The 18,356-nt window shown below is 47.3% G+C and overlaps 1 protein-coding gene across 5 annotated transcripts in view; it reads left to right on the top strand.

Annotated features, from left to right (window-relative positions):
- The window catches only part of ARHGEF10 (Rho guanine nucleotide exchange factor 10), a 135,454-nt gene that overhangs the window by 87,584 nt on the left and 29,514 nt on the right, over positions 1 to 18,356 (top strand). For all 5 annotated transcript variants that reach the window (XM_033177668.1, XM_033177671.1, XM_033177666.1 and 2 more), the window contains 7 exons: positions 9,530 to 9,645; positions 10,039 to 10,166; positions 10,347 to 10,447; positions 11,844 to 11,965; positions 12,934 to 13,020; positions 14,990 to 15,213; positions 15,841 to 15,998. In XM_033177668.1, coding sequence (XP_033033559.1) covers positions 9,530 to 9,645; positions 10,039 to 10,166; positions 10,347 to 10,447; positions 11,844 to 11,965; positions 12,934 to 13,020; positions 14,990 to 15,213; positions 15,841 to 15,998 — 936 coding nt within the window. The remainder of the gene's footprint in view (positions 1 to 9,529; positions 9,646 to 10,038; positions 10,167 to 10,346; positions 10,448 to 11,843; positions 11,966 to 12,933; positions 13,021 to 14,989; positions 15,214 to 15,840; positions 15,999 to 18,356) is intronic.

Genomic DNA, 18,356 nt, shown 5'->3' with positions numbered 1-18,356 from the left:
ACACCAACGGACGGGCCCCTCGCTGGGGGAGCAGATGCAACTGCTTGCGATTGTGGAGCCGCTGACCTCCTGCCGCCGCTCTCTGTGTCCTGTGCCCCTGCATGCTCGCGCGGCGTATTCAACGCAGATGAACGGCCTCTCTTCCTACAGACAACATCAGTATGCTGAGAAAGGCCTTCCAACATGCATAGGGAGTAAAAGCACAAAGAGCACTCAGGGAGGATGGGCGCCGACTCCGGATGGAAGGCAGAGTGAAAACAGGGTAGAAGTGAAAAAACCTTTTCAGGGTTTTTTGATGAAAATGGCATCTGAAGTGAATGGAGCAAAACAGTAACATCACAAATTCTGGGCAGTGGGTAAAAATATGTCCGTGAGTTATTCTCTCTGCTTTTCTACTTTTAAAGAATATTTCATACTTTCACAAAATGAGAGCCCATTAAGGAAGCCCAGAGCCAGCCTGGGACTTGGGTCCCTGTTAGAATGGCTGTTCCAGGCCCGTCCCCAGGCTCAGCCTCTGTCTGGGGGAGGAAATGGGGGCAGCATGGCAGATGGACAGAAAGTAGAAAAGGGTCTTCCAGCATCACACGTGCTTTCAGGACAGTCCCATAGAGGTGGTGATGCCACACGCATGGCTCTGTTCTCCACGCAGACGGCTGCCGCCTTCTCTGTCACTGTGTCTGTTTATATCCCTTGTTACCTCAGGGACAAACACTGGTGTGAATTTTCTGGGTATTCAGTAACACACCCTTCAAACTCACTGTCTTAGGAGCTCAACAGGAGGCAGGTGAGGAGTGTTTCCATGCAAAGAGGGATACCGATATTTTCTAAATATAACATGCACACTAGTCTACGTGATCTGTTAATGCCAAAAATACTCATTGCTAACGGCCTGTATAGCTGACCTGTGAACTTAGACACCCATGCATCCCTGTAGCTATGACTGTCAGTCAAGTTGACATTCCAGAAACCTTCTATTCAGGGTCATAGCCCTGTCCAGGACCTGAAGGCCAGCCTGTCAGGGCAGCGATCCTAGCTCCTCGGCCATGGGGATGGGCCAGATGAGTGCCATGCCTGTGCATCACACACCAGTCATTCCCATAAGTCTCAATGGAGAAGACTCCCTTAGGAGTGTCCCTAAGTGCGGACGGTCATCCACGGAAAGGTGCTTATGCAGGAGGGCCTGTGGACAGGGTCCTATCTCTGTGGGAATCACACACGCGTGTCCTAGTACACATGGACACATACGAGGTAGATGTTGAGCAAATTAATGTTATATTCTGGGTTTTTAAACCCCATGAAGCTATAGGGATGGTTTTACTTCTTGATTAAAGATCTGGCGTTTGAGACGTGACATGTATCTTCGTGGCAGTGTGATGTTCACATTAGAAAATGCTTGGGTTTTGTTAAAACTCTAAAAGCAAAGTGGATTTTAGTCGCAGGGGAAGGTTCTTATTGTTCTTCTCTGTTCAGTGCTGTGGTTTCAGCTTTGCACCTGGGAGTCTCCTAGGCCTCGTGTTGGGAGGAGCTGCCGTAACGTGTCCAGAACCACATAGGATTTATTTTGCCTGAGTTATAGCTGGGATCACTACTGGTTCATAACCAAGATTTTTCTGTACTTTCCATGTTAGAAAACTACTTGCTTATAGAGAAATTGAATTGGTGCCTCCTATCAGACTAGGGACTTATGTATGATGCTATTTAAAATTTATCCTCTTTCTCTGGGGAGTTAATTCTTGTTCTCTGTTGAAAACACTAAAACGTTTAAAGATGTAAGAATGAGGCCGGGCGCGGTGGCTCAAGCCTGTAATCCCAGCACTTTGGGAGGCCGAGACGGGCGGATCACGAGGTCAGGAGATCAAGACCATCCTGGCTAACACGGTGAAACCCCGTCTCTACTAAAAATACAAAAACTAGCCGGGCGAGGTGGCGGGCGCCTGTAGTCCCAGCTACTCGGGAGGCTGAGGCAGGAGAATGGCGGGAACCCGGGAGGCGGAGCTTGCAGTGAGCTGAGATCTGGCCACTGCACTCCAGTCCGGGCGACAGAGCGAGACTCCGCCTCAAAAAAAAAAAAAAAAAAAAGAAAAAGATGTAAGAATGACCTGTAATTCTTGTATCTGGAGACTGTATTAACACATGAGTGGTTTCTCTCCAGCCTTTTCCTCACACCATTGTCCATATACCACAGTTGCTCTACGTGATCCTGTATAGGGAATTTTCATTTAACGTTATAGGATGACCATTTTCTCAGTCATTAAAAATTCTGAATCAAAGTCATTTAAACTGACTACAGGACATTTCCTCGTGATTGAACCTGAGTTTATTGCATACTGCAAACTTCTCCAGTTACTGGACCACTACGAAGAGTGACGTGGAGACAGCCTCACACATTAGTCTGGTAATTTCCTTAGAAGTGGAATTTTCAGGTCAAAGAGTAGAACATTTGTGTACTCTTTTAGACTCTGGATACAGTTTTGCAAGTGGCTTTCCAGGAAGTCTTCCCCAGTTTCCATTTCTACAGGCTATGTCTGACTTTGATTACACAATGAAACTTTTATGATTTGATTTGTAAAAAACAGTTTTGTAAATTTGCCTTAAGTTAAAATTTTTTAATGGCTTTTTTTTTTGAGATCGGGTTCTTGCCCAGCCTGGAGGGCAGTGGCCATTTAGAGGCACAATCGTGGCTCACTGCAACCTCAAATGACTGGGCTCAAGTGATCTTCCTGCCTCAGCCTTCTGAGGAGCTGGGAGTACAAGTGCATGCCACCTCACCTGATTTAATGGCTGTTTTAATTTGCTTTCCTTTGATTACTACTGAGAGTGAGCATCTCCATATATATTGGCCATCTGTATCTTTTCTGGGAATTGTTCATGTTATCATTGGGGTTTCAGAATATTGTTTTTAATGTGTTTATATGTAATCTTTATGGAAAATAACTGCCTGTTTTTACATGTCTCCATGTATTATTTGTGTCTATAATTTTATAGAAGTCTAAAGCTTCTAATTTCTCAGTTGTTAAATTTGCTCCCTTTTTTGGGGTAATTTCTTCGGCTCATGTTCTTAGACACTCTTTTGACACACCTGGGGCTCCAACCTGCCCACTGCATTTTAGGTGTGGGGATCATTTATCCTGCTCTGCTCACTGAAGTAAGGAGCTGCTTCTAGAGAGCTCTTTCTGGAAGGGTGGCCAGAGAGAACAAGATCCCTCTGTTGGGAGTTTTGCGGTTGCAGCTGGGAAAGCAGCTCCCCCATTCCCGCAGCCTCTGCCCTGCAGGACGGGCCGTACAGCCACTCTTCGTCTCTCTCCATTTTTTTTTTTTTTTTTTCCTGACATGGAGTCTCACTCTGTTGCCCAGGCTGGAGTGCAGTGGCACCACATCGGCTCACTGCAGCCTTTGCTTCCTGCGTTCAATCGATTCTCCTGCCTCAGCCTGCCGAGTAGCTGGAATTACAGGTGTGCACCACCAAACCCGGCTAATGTTTGTATTTTTAGTAGAGATGGGGTTTCACCGTATTGGCCAGGCTCGTCTCCAACTCCTGACCTCAAGTGATCTGCCTGCCTCAGCCTCCCAAAGTGCTGGGATTACAGGCATGAGCCACCGCGACCGGCTGACTCATCGTCTCTCTTTAGCACCGTGTTCTGATCAGCTCTTCCTCCGTCGTAGCCACACCGTGCACAGACACTCTTAGACATCGCTAATGCGAACACTATTTCCAGCTGCAAGGGAAATGAGGCTTTTGGTCAACTTTGTTCCTGGAGGAAAGGGGCCGTTCCATGTTAAGTCCGTTTCCTTTGGCAGCACCAGCCTTGCCGGTTGAGAACCATGGGAAGCTCCCTGCAGGAGGCAGGTGAGGTCCTGGGGAGGGCAGGGCCCCCAGGAACGCAGGAGTCCGGAGGCAGAGGCAGAGGTGATGTGCCGCACTAGGGAGTGTGGTCCGCAGAGACCCCTGCCACAGCTCTGAAGAGGAGAACACCAGAAAGAAACGCACACAGGAGTTTTATGGGGCTAAGGAGCTACGGAGGTGCAGAGGTCTTCAGACCCCATGAAGGTCGATGGGCAGCTGCAGAGGATACTGGTGGGGGCTGGGGCTGCCCACAGTCAGGCCATTGGCATGGAGAGGGTAGTGCCCATTCCTCCTTGATCTCACCTTCTCTGCAGTGCCTGGAGACACCTTCCCGCTCGGACACCTCACAGTCTTACACCGTGGAGGAGAGGCTTTAAGATGCTGTGAGGGTGCCCCTTGAGCCCAGGCATGGAGGTTCTCGGGAACCGAGAACACCCCCAGGGGCTTTTCCAGCCATGCTTGCTATTGATCTGGCCACACAAACCCTTCCTTGTTTGCCACACAGAATTCTGTTTCACTGACAGACCCTGAATTTTCAAACAGATTGCAGGGATTTCCATGGAAACAAGAGAAGTGTCCGTGAGAAAGACTCGGGAAGTGCTTTTGCAGAAGTGTAGCAATTGTGTGTCACTGCAGCAGCAAAGAACTGAAAACTCCAGAAATTGTCAACTAGAGGGCTGGAAGTCAACTCTAACAGAAATTCTGATTTGCGGGGGGTTTCTTTCTTTTCCTTTTCTGTCTTTTTTTTTTAGATGGAATCTCCCTCTGTTGCCCAGGCTGGAGTGCAATGGTGTGATCTTGGCTCACTGCAACCTCCGCCTCCTGGGTTCAGGTGATTCTTCTGCATCATCCTCCCTGAGTAGCTGAGACTACAGGTGTGCACCACCAAGCCCAGCTATTTTTTTTTTTTTTTTTTTTTTTTGTATTTTTAGTAGGGACGAGGTTTCACCATGTTGGCCAGGCTGGTCTCGAACTCTTGACCTCCGGTGATCCGCCTACCTCGGCCTCCGAAAGTGCTGGGATTATAGGTGTGAGCCACTGCACCTGGACTGCAGGGGTTTCTTTAATCAATTTTGGCCTGAAATCAACATGAAACAATTCTTTCTGAAACTGAGAATCACATTTGAAAAGCACTGGCCGCACTGTGTGGTTTGTTGTTATTCTTGGGATGTGAGTGCAAATGCTTTCCTTGGCAGCACACGTTGTCCCCATTGATGAGGAAGCCTCGGGTTGCTCTGTGGTGTCATCTGTGCCCTGACGGTGCCCTATTATGAACTGTCTGATGATCTGGCAGACGTAAAACTTCAGCACATTTCCATGCTCCATGAGGTCGAGGAACTCCTCCTTATCTCAGTACAGAAGATTCTTTAATACACTAGGAAAAGAGTATTATCCCTTCCCATGATAGTTTCACATCGGTGGCACTGTGTGTATGTGTGCGTGTGTGTATGTGTGTGTGTTTTATTTTAAAAACGTTTATGTTTTTAATTGACAAGTAATCATATACATGTACAGTTTAAAACATGATGTTTTGAAATATGTATACATTGTTGGATGGCTAAATCAAGCTAACTAGCATATGCCTTACTTCACACACTTGCCATTTGTTCATGGTGAGAACCTTGAAGTCCACTCTTAGTGATTTTCAAGTATACAATACCTTATTAACTACACTAGACCTCTTGAACCTACACCTCCTAATGAACTGAAATCTGTGCACCTGGGAATCCCTGTGACCTATCCCACATGTTCTGTGGGTGACAGAGCTGCTCTGTGGGTGATGGAGCTGTTCCGTGTGTGATGGAGCTGATCTCTGGGTGATGGAGCTGTTCTGTGAGTGATGGAGCTGTTCTGTGAGTGATGGCCTGTTCTGTGGGTGATGGAGCTGTTCTCTGGGTGATAGAGCTGCTCTGTGGGTTATGGAGCTGTTCCGTGTGTGATGGAGATGATCTCTGGGTGATGGAGCTGATCTCTGGGTGATGGAGCTGTTCCGTGGGTGATGGAGCTGTTCCATGGATGATGAGCTGTTCTGTGGGTGATGAGCTGTTCCATGGGTGATGGAGCTGTTCCGTGAGTGATGGAGCTGTTCCGTGGGTGATGGAACTGTTCCGTGAGTAATGGAACTGTTCCGTGAGTAATGAGCTGTTCTGTGGGTGATGGAGCTGTTCTGTGGGTGATAGAGCTGATCTTTGGGTGATGGAACTGTTCTGTGGGTGATGGAGCTGTTCCGTGGGTGATGGAACTGTTCTCTGGGTGATGGAGCTGATCTCTGGATGATGGACCTGATCTCTGGGTGATGGAGCTGTTCCGTGAGTGATGAGCTGTTCCATGGGTGATGGAGCTGTTTTCTGGGTGATGGAGCTGTTCTCTGGGTGATGGAGCTGTTCTGTGGATGATGGAGCTGTTCTCTGGGTGATGGAGCTGTTCTGTGGATGATGGAGCTGTTCTCTGGGTGATGGAGCTGTTCTGTGAGTGATGGAGCTGTCCGTAAGTGATGGAGCTGTTCTGTGGGTGAAGGAGCTGTTGTGTGTGCCCTGGAGTTCCCCCTCAGGCTTACTGGGGAGATGTTTATATGCATATATACATGTGTGAAAATATGTAGAGCTGCACACCAAAAATAGAAGGTTCAATTTGATTGGATGATAATTGTGAAGATCATATTTTAAAAGAAGTCAACTAATTAATAAACATTGCGCTTATAATTTTATTTACTCATCATTTATTAATTTTGATACAAGGTCTTGTTTGGATGCCCAGGCTGGGGTGCAGTGGCACAATTATAGCTCACTGCAGCCTTGACTTTCTTGGCTCGAGTGATCTTCCTACCTCAGCCTCCCAAGTATTTGGGACTACAGGCATGCACCACAGTGCCTGGCTAATTTTTTTTTAAATCTATGTTTTTGTTTTTGTTTTTGTTTTTTGAGACAGAGTCTTGCTCTGTCGCCCAGGCTGGAGTACAGTGGCCGGATCTCAGCTCACTGCAAGCTCCGCCTCCCGGGTTCACGCCATTCTCCTGTCTCAGCCTCCCGAGTAGCTGGGACTACAGGCGCCCGCCACCTCGCCCGGCTAGTTTTTTTGTATTTTTTTAGTAGAGACGGGGTTTCACTGTGTTAGCCAGGATGGTCTTGATCTCCTGACCTCGTGATCCGCCCGTCTCGGCCTCCCAAAGTGCTGGGATTACAGGCTTGAGCCACCGCGCCCGGCCGTTTTTGTTTTTTTTAAACTATGTTGCCCAGGCTGGTCTTGAATTCTTGGCCTTTGGCAGTCCTCTCACCTTGGCTTCCCAAATGCTGAGATTGTGGGCATTAGCCACGACACCCAGCCTATACTTGTATTATAAGGTTGTCTTTATAGAGTTTATTATCAGAGTTTATGAATGAAAGCAAATATGTGTGTTATGAAACATTTTAAATTGTAAGCATTCTGTAAGGATAAATAAAGTTGCTATGTGTAACTACTGGATCACTTTGCCCTTTTTTTTGTTTTCTTTTCTGAGACGGGCTTTAGCTCTCATTGCCCAGGCTGGAGTGTAATGCTGTGATCTCAGCTCACCGCAACCTCTGCCTCCCGGCTTCAAGCAATTCTCCTGCGTCAGCCTCCCGAGTAGCTGGGATTACAGGCATGCGCCATCGCACCCAGCTAAGTTTGTATTTTTAGTAGAGACGGGGTTTCTCCATGTTGGTCAGGCTGGCCTCAAATTCTTGACCTCAGGTGATCCTCCCGCCTCGGTCTCCCAAAGTACTGGGATTACAGGAATGAGCCACTGTGCCTGGCTGCTCCCTTTTTTATGAAACTTCATGATACTTCAAATGCAGTTAGTAATTGAATTTGTCTAGATAGTGGATAAAAATCAGGCCTACCATGTGCATAAATACCACATAAGCATGTCTTTAACATAAAGTGCCTGCAAAATTATAAATGGTTATGCTACTCTTCAGTTATATAGTAAATATTTTTAGATACATATATCTGAAATATTTTTATTGGAAATATGTAGGTTTTTTCAGTTTTGATATATATATGTATTATATATGTTACATACACTAAAAGAACAAGCTGCATAATTTGTGGGATGTAGCACAGAAGGAAATGCAGAGTCCTTTCTTCAAAATTATTAAGAATTTCAGGATGTTCAGGCCAGGTGCAGTGGCTCACGCCTGTAATTCCAGCACTTTGGGATGCCGAGGTGGGCGGATCACCTGAGGTCAGGAGTTCAAGACCAGCCTGGCCAACATGGTGAAACCCCTACTAAATCTCTACTAAAAATACAAAAAATAGTTGGGCATGGTGGCAGGTGCCTGTATTCCCAGCTACTCAGGAGGCTTGAATCCTGGAGGCAGAGGTTGCAGTGAGCCAAGATGGTACCATCGCACTGCAGCCTGGGGACAACAGCGAGACTTCGTCTCAAAAGAAAAAAAAAAAGAAAAGAAAAAGAAAAAGACTTTCAGAATGTCCACGTCAGAGCCTGAGACCAAGTTCTGAGCGCTGTAAGCTCAGGTCCGTGCGATTCCACTATATTCAAGTCTGTGCGATTCTACAGACCCACGGCCGGGAAGCCTGTCCGGCTGAAACACAAGGCACCTTACTCAACTTAAGTGAATTTCTTCTCCTTGGGTTTGAATTTTGGCTCCTTCTCTTACTGGTTGTTTGACCTTAGACAATTTATTTCTATGAAAAGTGGAAAAGAAGGAGTGTATTACTGCGTATTGCTTAAAGTACAGATACTCAGGCTAATTCTGAGATCGAATCCTTCTAATCTGTCATCAGTCAGGTAGGGAGATGGAGGAATCTGTTGTCTGTGCCTGTGGGCCCGTCGTGGGATTTAATGAGGAAGTATTTGAACATCACTTCCTGTAGTACACAGGAAACCCTCTGTGAGGGGTGGAGCAATTCTCACTTGGGCACCTAGACCCCAGGACACGTGTCATTCCTCTAACCCAAGTCATCAAAGACAAATCATTTCTATTCCCTTAAAAACAAACAAACAAAAAAAACTTTAGGAAAGATCACTGGGGAACTCATTCTGATGGTAGATGACCCCAGTTATTGGAAATGTGGTTGAGATTAAATGTCATTTTGAAGTGCCTCTTACTAATAGCTGTTATGTCAACAGTGTTGAAAAATTACAAAAGGGACACAACATGAGTCAAACCCAAATTGTGAGACATTCTGTCATTCTGTAACTCACCAGCCTCCTCCAAAAATGCCAGGGTCACGAAAGAGGAAGATTGAGAAACTCCCCCAGACTGGAGGAGATTTTGGGAACGTGACCACTGAACGCAGTACGAGCCCCTGGGCTGGATCCGGGACTAGAAAATGGCATTTGTGTGAAAGCGGTGAGGTTTGAAGACGGTCTGTAGATCAGTCAGGAGTGCCATGTCAATGTGGTGTCCTGGATTTGACGGCATGCTACGCTTACGTCAGATGTTATCCTCGGGGAAGCCAGGCCTGGGCACTCAGGAGGCAGCTCTTTGCAACTTTTCCATCTAAAATTATTTCTACATAAATGTTAGAAAAGGATAAACCACTACATGCTTGACAATGTCCACTTTTTAAAAGTTCTAGATTCACCCCTCAACTTAAAAATTATTTAACTAGTATTATAGTATTTTCTTCCCCCAATTATTGGAGTAAATATGGCTTTACATTTGTATTCTTTTTTTTTTCTTTTTGCTTATTTTGTAGACAAAGTTTACATGGGACCAGGACAACTGTATCAAGATTTACAAAACTTGTTGCATGACTTAAATGTAATTGGTCAAATCACTCAGCTGATAGGAAACCTTAAAGGAAACTATCAGGTAACAATCAAAGCAATTGGATTTAAGATTCTGCCTTTACTTTTAAGTCATTGTAAGTATGGGATTATATCTCCAAGTTCTACCAGAAGTGAGAATTCATTTTGACTTTAAAAATTAATCTGAATGTACATTTTCTCTTACGTTAGATAAGGCGAGACTATATAATGGTAACTTTTTTTCCTTTTGCCAATAGGCTTGAATATCAGTTCTGTTTTAGAAATGTCTCAGCCCCGCCCCCACCAATGTCATCCGACTCCCAAAGCTTTCTTTTTCATAATCCGATAGTTTCGTTTGGTCTGAATTTCTCATACTAAAATTTTGTTTTTTTATCTTCCTTGGGATGGCCCTACTTTTTAAACACTCTTGAAATGTGCGTATTTATTTCCTTTGTAGAACTTAAACCAGTCAGTAGCCCATGACTGGACATCAGGTTTACAAAGGCTTATTTTGAAGAAAGAAGATGAAATCAGAGCTGCGGACTGCTGCAGAATTCAGTTACAGCTCCCGGGGAAGCAGGACAAGTTAGTAGTAGCTTTAAAACGAAACCTTCTTGGCCAATGCTGGGGAAAAAAAATGGTTCTTTGTCATGACATGTATGTTTTTTGGTTTGCTGATTCTATCAGACAGGCAAAATGTGTAATTTAACCTCACAGGATGGAGCACGTTTTATAAAATGAATGCTTGTCTGTCTTTTCTGGCAGATCTGGGCGACCGACGTTCTTTACAGCTGTGTTCAATACGTTCACCCCTGCCATCAAGGAGTCCTGGGTCAACAGCTTACAGATGGCCAAGCTCGCCCTGGGTAAGTAAGGTCTGGCTGACTGAGGCTGAATGAGGCATGCGGTGTGATGATGAATTCCTGCCCACAAGGGTAAGGTCAGGGTTGGGAAGGAAACTCAGCAGTAGATCCATCCATTGACCTGAAAGTGTTTCTAAACAGGAAAATTCGCCCTAGCCCCGGTGATTTTTAAGATGTTCATATTAAAATGGAGGGGTCTTGTGTTAAAATGGATGGTGTTTCTGGTACCAGAACATGAATATCAGCTGAGGCAGCTGAACACAGAGGAAGCCCGTGGAGCCTCACCGTGAGCCAGGTGCTCAAGGCGGGCGGTGGGCAGTGGGCGGTGGGCGGCAGCCTCCAAATGGCAGGGGAGGTCATTGTTCCTCTTGGCCCTTCGGCTCACCCCTCACTGAGAAGCAAAACACAGGGTTGGGCTGAGGGGTCACTAAAGATCCTCCCAGCACCAAAGATAAACCCTAGGGTTTCACTGTAGATGGATGTGACTGTATGATTTCCTTGTTCCTATGTCTCTTCAGCCTTGATTGTTTTTTGCGGGGTGTGTGTGATGTACTTACACACATGCTTACAGACTTGCTACACAGAACACACTGGGGTGTCGTGTGTGTGTAAAATTTTCCTTCTGCTGTAGATAGTCTGAAATGTTAACGGAGTATAAAATACAGAAGAGGAGTGCGGAGCATGGGTAACGCCATTGCCCCAGGGAGCTCTCATCAGCGGAAGGGCTTTGTCCTGGAAGGGAAAGCTGTCCTGACTTTGTGCTCACTTGACCAGGAAGCAGAAACACAGCCCCTCTCTATCTTGCTGAATAATTTGGTCATTTGCCAGGTCAGGTTCAGAGTGACTTAGCAATCAAGGAAGTGGCCACTCTCTAAGGAGAATGAGCTGGACGTGCAGATAAGCCCCGCTTCGTCTTCAGATCAGCTACGTATTCTTTAATGCTCAGGTTGACAGTTTGCTTTGGTAGTAAAATATTTCTCCATTTCATTGTACTTTTGTTGACCCCATAGTATTATACCATGTTTTAAAGTTTCTCAGTACATCTCTCGTATTTGAATCTAAACATTTCTTTTGCTTTGGAAAAACTGGAGAACGACAAAGGGAAGTAGACCTATGTGGTTTATACAGCAGAGTTTCATAGCCCTTGGGTCCAGTGTATTCAGGAGGTACAAACAGGAAGAGGTCTCTGCCTCTTAGATGAGACCAGGCTGCCTCCTAAAGTAATGCTGCGAATATACAGCCTATGCTTTAAGAAGAGATTGTCTGTTTTCCACAATGGCGTCGTCTGGCCGTATACAAACAGAATACCAGAAACTTAGCCTGCTGTAACCTGTGAAGCAGGTCTGTTGTGTGTGAGTTGACTGCATTCTTGCTCATTTCTCTCTCAATCTAATCGCAGAAGAGGAGAACCACATGGGCTGGTTCTGTGTGGAAGACGATGGGAATCACATTAAAAAGGAGAAGCATCCTCTCCTTGTCGGACATATGCCCGTGATGGTGGCCAAGCAGCAGGAGTTCAAGGTGAAGGGAGCAGGGCCCGGGGTGGGGTGCACCTCGCACCTCTGACTGGGCCACCTGGGGAATGATTCTTAAGGGGTGTGGTCAGAATTCCCAGGTTCACCATAGTGACCGCTTCTCTAGAGGTCATTTATTTGGAAATAAGACTGCTGTTGTTTGAAACCTAAAAAAATGCCCAGCCATTGTCTCCGAAGCGCGGTCCTGGGCCAGGACCCTCGGGTACTCCAGCAGTGCCACGGCATCTGAGGCCTTGCTAGTTACACGGGACACATGTTTCACATTTGTAGCTCTGTTTTGCCTTTGCTTGGCAAGCAGTCTGTTTCCACCGTGGATCATTCACTCCAGGTCTCCTGTCTGCTTGAGGCACCGTGCCCGCTCTCTGCCTTGGCGGACTCGACTCCATCTCCAGGGTGGCATCTTATTAATGTTGCCAGTGTTGCTGACTCAGGCATCACAGGCCAGGGCCTTCAGTGACGTGGACGATATCCTATTCTTTAAGAAATAAAGATGTTTCTTCTCACCCTGGTCTCTGGCCAGGGTTTCCCAGCAGCTCCCCGACCCCTCCCATTGGGAGTCTCAGGCAGTGTACAGGACTCCTCTGGGAGAGGCTGGGATGGGACAGGGAAAGGGAGAGGCACAGGCCATCACAGACTGCACTTGATGCCTGCAGGGCCAGCCCTCCCATCTGAAGTGCCCCGACACGCTGGATTTCAGCGTGCTGATGGGATCTGAAGACTAAGATACCGAAGGTTGAATCTACTTAGGTGTTCGCTTCTAAAAAGCTAACTTCTGAGAGTTGTACTTTTAAACTTTTATCCTCCCTATTTTAATCTTTGGTAGATGATGAACCTGTAATTTTTTGTGGTTATACATTGGAAGTAAGTCATCCATCATCCATTTAAGATGTTATGTAGTCTAGGAGCCTCTTAGCTCTGTTTTATATGTGAGCGTTTGATTTTATTCCATTTTAGATTGAATGTGCTGCTTATAATCCTGAACCTTACCTAAACAATGAAAGCCAGCCAGATTCATTTTCCACGGCACATGGTTTCCTGTGGGTAAGATGTGTTTATTTGGTTTTGGGGCAAGTTCACAGAGAATCCACATTCATGCCTAATGTGATGAGAGACTGAGATGTGAATTGCTCAGTAGAGAGTTGGTGGTGGCATATCCCAGAGTGTACGTATAAACATGAAAACTTCTTTGAAAAGGAGCTGATCACTTTTGGAAAAGATTTAGAGTTCTTAGGAATGCAAATATTTGTTTCTTTTCCTTTTCATCTAAAACATTTACCAGATAAAGTTCAGTCCAAAGACTACTAACTAATAAGAGAATAATTTTAATATGTTTTTCCATTTTGGTGTCAACATTGCATGGATTTTTTTTCTTGTTCCAAGACTGGCTTTTTCCAGTGGAAACTTAGCAGTTAACATTAATTTGTTCCAAATGAAATATCGCATCTGAAATTAGGCTGGAATTGCAGTAGACTTTCCTGGTTCCTGCAAGCCAGAGGACATTCTTAGAGCTGTGTGGTCCCAGGCTCTCCGTCTCTGGTTTCCTGTGTTCCCTCCCTGCAGCCTCAGACGCGCCCTCCAGGGCTCCAGTGTGCTTTTCCAAACTCTCATGCTCCCTCCCAGGCATCCTGTGCAGCACGCCACTGCCTCTCACTTCTCACAGCCACAGCTCCTGCTTGGTCGCTGTTCCTAGTTGAGTGTCAGAAACTGAACAACCCAATTACCTGGTATTTCATTTGTACCAGCCTATGAATGGAGGAGCAGCCTTAATTCCCTTATGGGTTTCCACTTCCAAGAGAACTGTTTTCCTTCCGGGTAGGCAGACCTGTCATCGCTGAAGCTTCATCCCCTGGCCTGGTCATAGCCCCCAGGCCCTGTAGGCAGGACAGAGGCTTGACAGATTGGCATCCTTCCCACAAAAGCATGAAACTGGGATGTCTGTATGTAGCGTCAACAAATACAGGAAGAATAAGGAGAGTCTAACAACATTCTCAAAGTTGGCGGAAAAGAAAAAGAATCAATGGAAAACGCCACCCTAAACCAGCTAGTGCTTTCTGTTCACAGGGATCAGACCCTTTCCCACTTAGAAAATGCATAAATAAATTTGAGGTTAAATTGGGAAACTAACTATGCTATGTGTTCTCATTGTAGAGATTCAAACACACAGGAAGTTCATGTACACTGTTGCAGCAATGCTACTGTAGAAAATCTGCGGCAGGCGCAGTGGCTCCCGCCTGGATTCCCAGCACTTTGGGAGGCCAAGGCGGCTGGATCATGAGGTCAGGAGTTTGAGACCAGCCTGGCCAACCATAGCGAAACCCAATCTGTACTTTCACATAGTGAGATCTCATCTCTACTAAAAATACAAAAATTAGCCGGCCGTGGTGGCGTGTGCCTGTAATCCCAGTTACTCAGGAGGCTGAGGCGGGAGAATCGCTTGAACCCAGGAGGCGGAGGTTGCAGTGAGCCAAGATCATGCCATTGCACTCCAGCCTGGGTGACACAGTGAGATTGTCTCCAAAAAAAAAAAGAAACAAACAAAAAAAAAGAAATTCCACAGCATACCACATGTTGAATTCCAATGATCTACTTTGGGATGTATTCTTATTGATGTTTTTCACATTTGAAAGGTTTATTTTCTTAACCAAGGTCATTAAACATTAGTGTTGTTATTAAAATTGATAATAATCTGCCTCAGGATTTTAAATTGAGGATGGATGGGCCCTTACCTTCATATTGTGATGAGTACATGATTTTTAAAGTATAGAAATGTGACTTTGTGAAAAGGAAAGCTACGCTCTTGCTTTAAAGTGTTTTGGAAACCAAATTAAATATGTTGAAAAGAAAAAGGGGCTCCGTGAGCAATTGTTTAAGCATTTTTTTGAATATTCTAAGTGTGTTGATTCTCACATGAAAATCGAAGCTTGTCATGGCCTTTAAGTGTCAGGTTCCAGCGTATTATGGAAGCCCCCACATGCTCATTTTCTTTTTTCCTCCTAATTCTCTGATTCAGATCGGAAGTTGCACCCATCAAATGGGTCAGATCGCCATCGTCTCGTTTCAAAATTCCACCCCCAAAGTCATCGAGTGCTTCAATGTGGAGTCTCGCATCCTCTGCATGCTGTACATTCCCATTGAGGAGAAGCGCAGAGATCCTGGGGTACCCCTGGACCCCGAGACCTCGGCCGTGAGAGCTTCTGAGGTCCCCACGATCTGTGTAGGGACGGAGGAGGGAAGGTAGGGTGTGCTTACCGTGTTACAGAGAATCAGCCAGCTCTGCCCGTGGAGGCCGTGGTGGGGAGCCTGTCCTGGAAAGAGTCCTTGATTTTGACTCAGGAGTAGCCCGTGCAGGAATTAGGGGATACCAGGGGACATTTTTAGGGTCATTGCACTTTGAAATAACTAGTCAGTTGGACCCATGGAAATTATTCTAGGAAACTCTTAAAGAGAAGTGGTATTTCTTTAAAGGGGAAAGTTTGGCTGTTTGCCACTGAAATGTCTCATTTTTATTAATGGTTTTTAAAAGCACATCCCCCTTATATTTTGGAATAAAACAGCCATATTCTATGTCATGATCATACTGAATTGCTGACACCATTTAAAGGAGAGTTAAAATGATTTTCCTGATGTGAAGTTCCAAGATATATAGGAAGAACTAATTTTTTTCATATATCCCAGAATTTCCCCTTTAAAAATAAATCAAGGTGGTTGCAAATTTTTTAAAAGTACAGGCAAGTGTCCTTAGGAATGGAGAAGGAAGGACAAGAGGGAAGAGTTGAAAAGTTTTGTGTTTATGTTAATAGGCACCCTGGTTCTTCTCACAAGGAGCAAATGTATTTATTAGCCTGTATTTTTCTCTTAAAGCATTTCCATTTATAAAAGCAGTCAAGGCTCCAAGAAAGTGAGACTTCAGCACTTTTTCACTCCCGAGAAGTCCACAGTCATGAGCCTGGCTTGCACGTCTCAGAGCCTGTACGCTGGCCTGGTCAACGGGGCGGTCGCCAGCTACGCCAGGGCCCCAGGTGAGGCGGGTCTCATAGCCCCCTGGGGGGTCCTCGGGGTTCACTCCGGGGTACCCTGCATCTGGTTTAGCATCCCACCCCCGGGCCTCCCGCCCTCTCGCTCCCCGCCACGCCCCCCCCGTGCCCCCACCCGCCTCCCGCCCCCACCCCGCCTCGGCCCCTGCGCCTCAGCCCCCGTCTTGTCACCCTTGCCCTAGGCCTGTATGCCTTGCTTCTTCCCCAAAAGGTGTTTGTTGAATATAGAGACATCGTTTCAGAAGTCAGTCTCCCCGTCTCCTCCCACCCTCCCCCTCTCTCGGCCTTCCTGTTTCTCCCCCTCGGATGGGGAGCCCGGGCCATGCAGTGCCCTCCTTCAGCGTGTGCTGCGCTGACCAGCTGGGCAGGGCAGCCTGCCTGCCCGGCGGGGCCTCCTGGACCTGGGCCAGCCCTCTGCCCCGGTGCTGTGCCCTCGGTCCCTGCTGTTCTCTTGGCCAACAGGGCTAAGGACTGCATTGTGTTCTGCTGGGTGCCACAGACAAGGCGTTCCCTGGCCCATCCTGCCTGGTGCCCGCAGCCGCGGGGGGTGGGCAGGCTGCTGTGCGTCTGTTCTCTCTCCAGCCCCTGCCGCGTTGGTGGCAGCTGTGCTTTGCAGGCTCTTCCTGTGGATCTGGCCACCGCTGCTTGTGGGAGCTCTGGGTACGGGGCTTTCCTTCTAGCTTCCTTGGTGCTGGCTGAGGCTGCTCTCCTGGCCCCTCACTCAGCCCTGAGCGCAGGGTTGCCGAGCCCCAGCTGGATCCCAGCCAGTCTCAGTGTTGCCATGCCGGAGTGGAATACACAGGGCTTCCCTCACCGAAAGCGTCCCTGCGCCACCCTCCCCACGGCCAGGAGTGACGCCGTGGTGGGTCCTGTCGTCTTCCCCAGGCCATCCACCGCTTGTTCTTGTGCCCCGAGACCATGTCCCAGCTCACTCCCCCATCATCACCACCCTGGTCCAAACGGCCCAGCTCCTGCCTGAATGGCAGCCTAGCCTCGCGTTTGTTCTTGTGCTTCTACTGATTCATTCTCCAAATATTTGTTATTGAGCTTTTTAAACTGTAAATAAGGTTTTTACCTCCCCTGCTGAAAATTGTCTGGTGAGTCCCCAGTGCACTTAGAATAGAATTCCAGTCCTCTAGTCCTTGTTCCTTGCCCACAAGGCCTTCCGCCCTCCAACCACCCCTGGTTCTCTCTGCTTTGAGCATTTGGCCGCCTGCTGCTATTGGAGTTCCTCCCTCCTTAGAAATCTGCGCCAGCCCATCCCAGAGCCTGGGGTGTTATTTGCCCTCGGACTTTGATGCCTCCTCCTTGGGGAGGTTCTCTCCACTGGCTCCACGGAGATGGCCCCTCCTTCTCCCGTGTGGTTCTGTAGCAGGACTAGCCATGGACAAAACCCCTCAAACACTGAGATAGTGAAGGGAGTGGCTTTAATCAGCTGGGAGCATCGGCAGGCTAGCGTCTTAAAATCCGAGCTTGTCAGGTGCCCAACTTTTGTCCCTTTTAAGGGCTCACAACTCTAAGGGGGTCCACGTGAGAGGGCCGTGATCGATTGAGCAAGCAGGGGGTACGTAACAGGGGCTGCCAGCGAAGGTAGTCAGAGTGAAACAGAACAGAACGGGAGGTCTCACAATGTCCTTCCATACGATGTCTGGAATCTATAGATAACATCAGTTGCTAGGTCAGGGGTGGAATTTTAACTACCAGCCTTAGGTCAGGCAGGCCCAGGCCTGGTTTTGGGTCTGGTTTCTTGATTTTAGGTCTGGTTCTTAGGGGCCAGGCTACCTGCCTTTTGTTTCGCTTTTCTTTCCTTTTCTGAGTATAAAACAATGTAAAACAATATGAAAAGGCCTGTCTCTTCTCTCAGTTCCAGCCTGGTCTGTGTGTGCACCTGCACCAAGAAGGCCTGGTCTTCTTTCTGACTCCGGTTGGCAGAGTCAGCACAGGAGCCGCTCCTGTCTCGCCCCCGCAGCCATCTGGACTCTGACCCTGCTGATCGCTGGCCGATCCCTGGCTCTTTGGCGGGCCCCCAGTTGCCTCCCTCTCATCCGGTGGTACCTCAGCCTGGCTTCCGGTCTGCACCCCCTCTTCACTTGGCCTCATGATTTCAGTTCTCCATGGACGGTTGTGTGTCCTCGGGCCTGGGCTCTCCCATTCCAGTCCTGCTTTGTCATTCATCTGTTGTCATAACCTCTGCCAGCCTCCTTGGCCGGCTTTCCCATCCTGTCTCTGCTCCACGGTAGGCGGAGGCCACCTCCCTGCTGCTGCCTGTGTTCCTATCAGTCTGCACTCAACTCTTTCATGAAGCTTCGTGGAGAAATGTGTGTTGATAGGACTTTTTCACAT

Source organism: Trachypithecus francoisi, unplaced genomic scaffold (assembly GCF_009764315.1).
Source record: "Trachypithecus francoisi isolate TF-2019V2 unplaced genomic scaffold, Tfra_2.0 Contig01558, whole genome shotgun sequence".
Classification (NCBI taxonomy): Eukaryota; Metazoa; Chordata; class Mammalia; order Primates; family Cercopithecidae; genus Trachypithecus; species Trachypithecus francoisi.
This window is presented reverse-complemented; position numbering and strand designations above follow the sequence as displayed.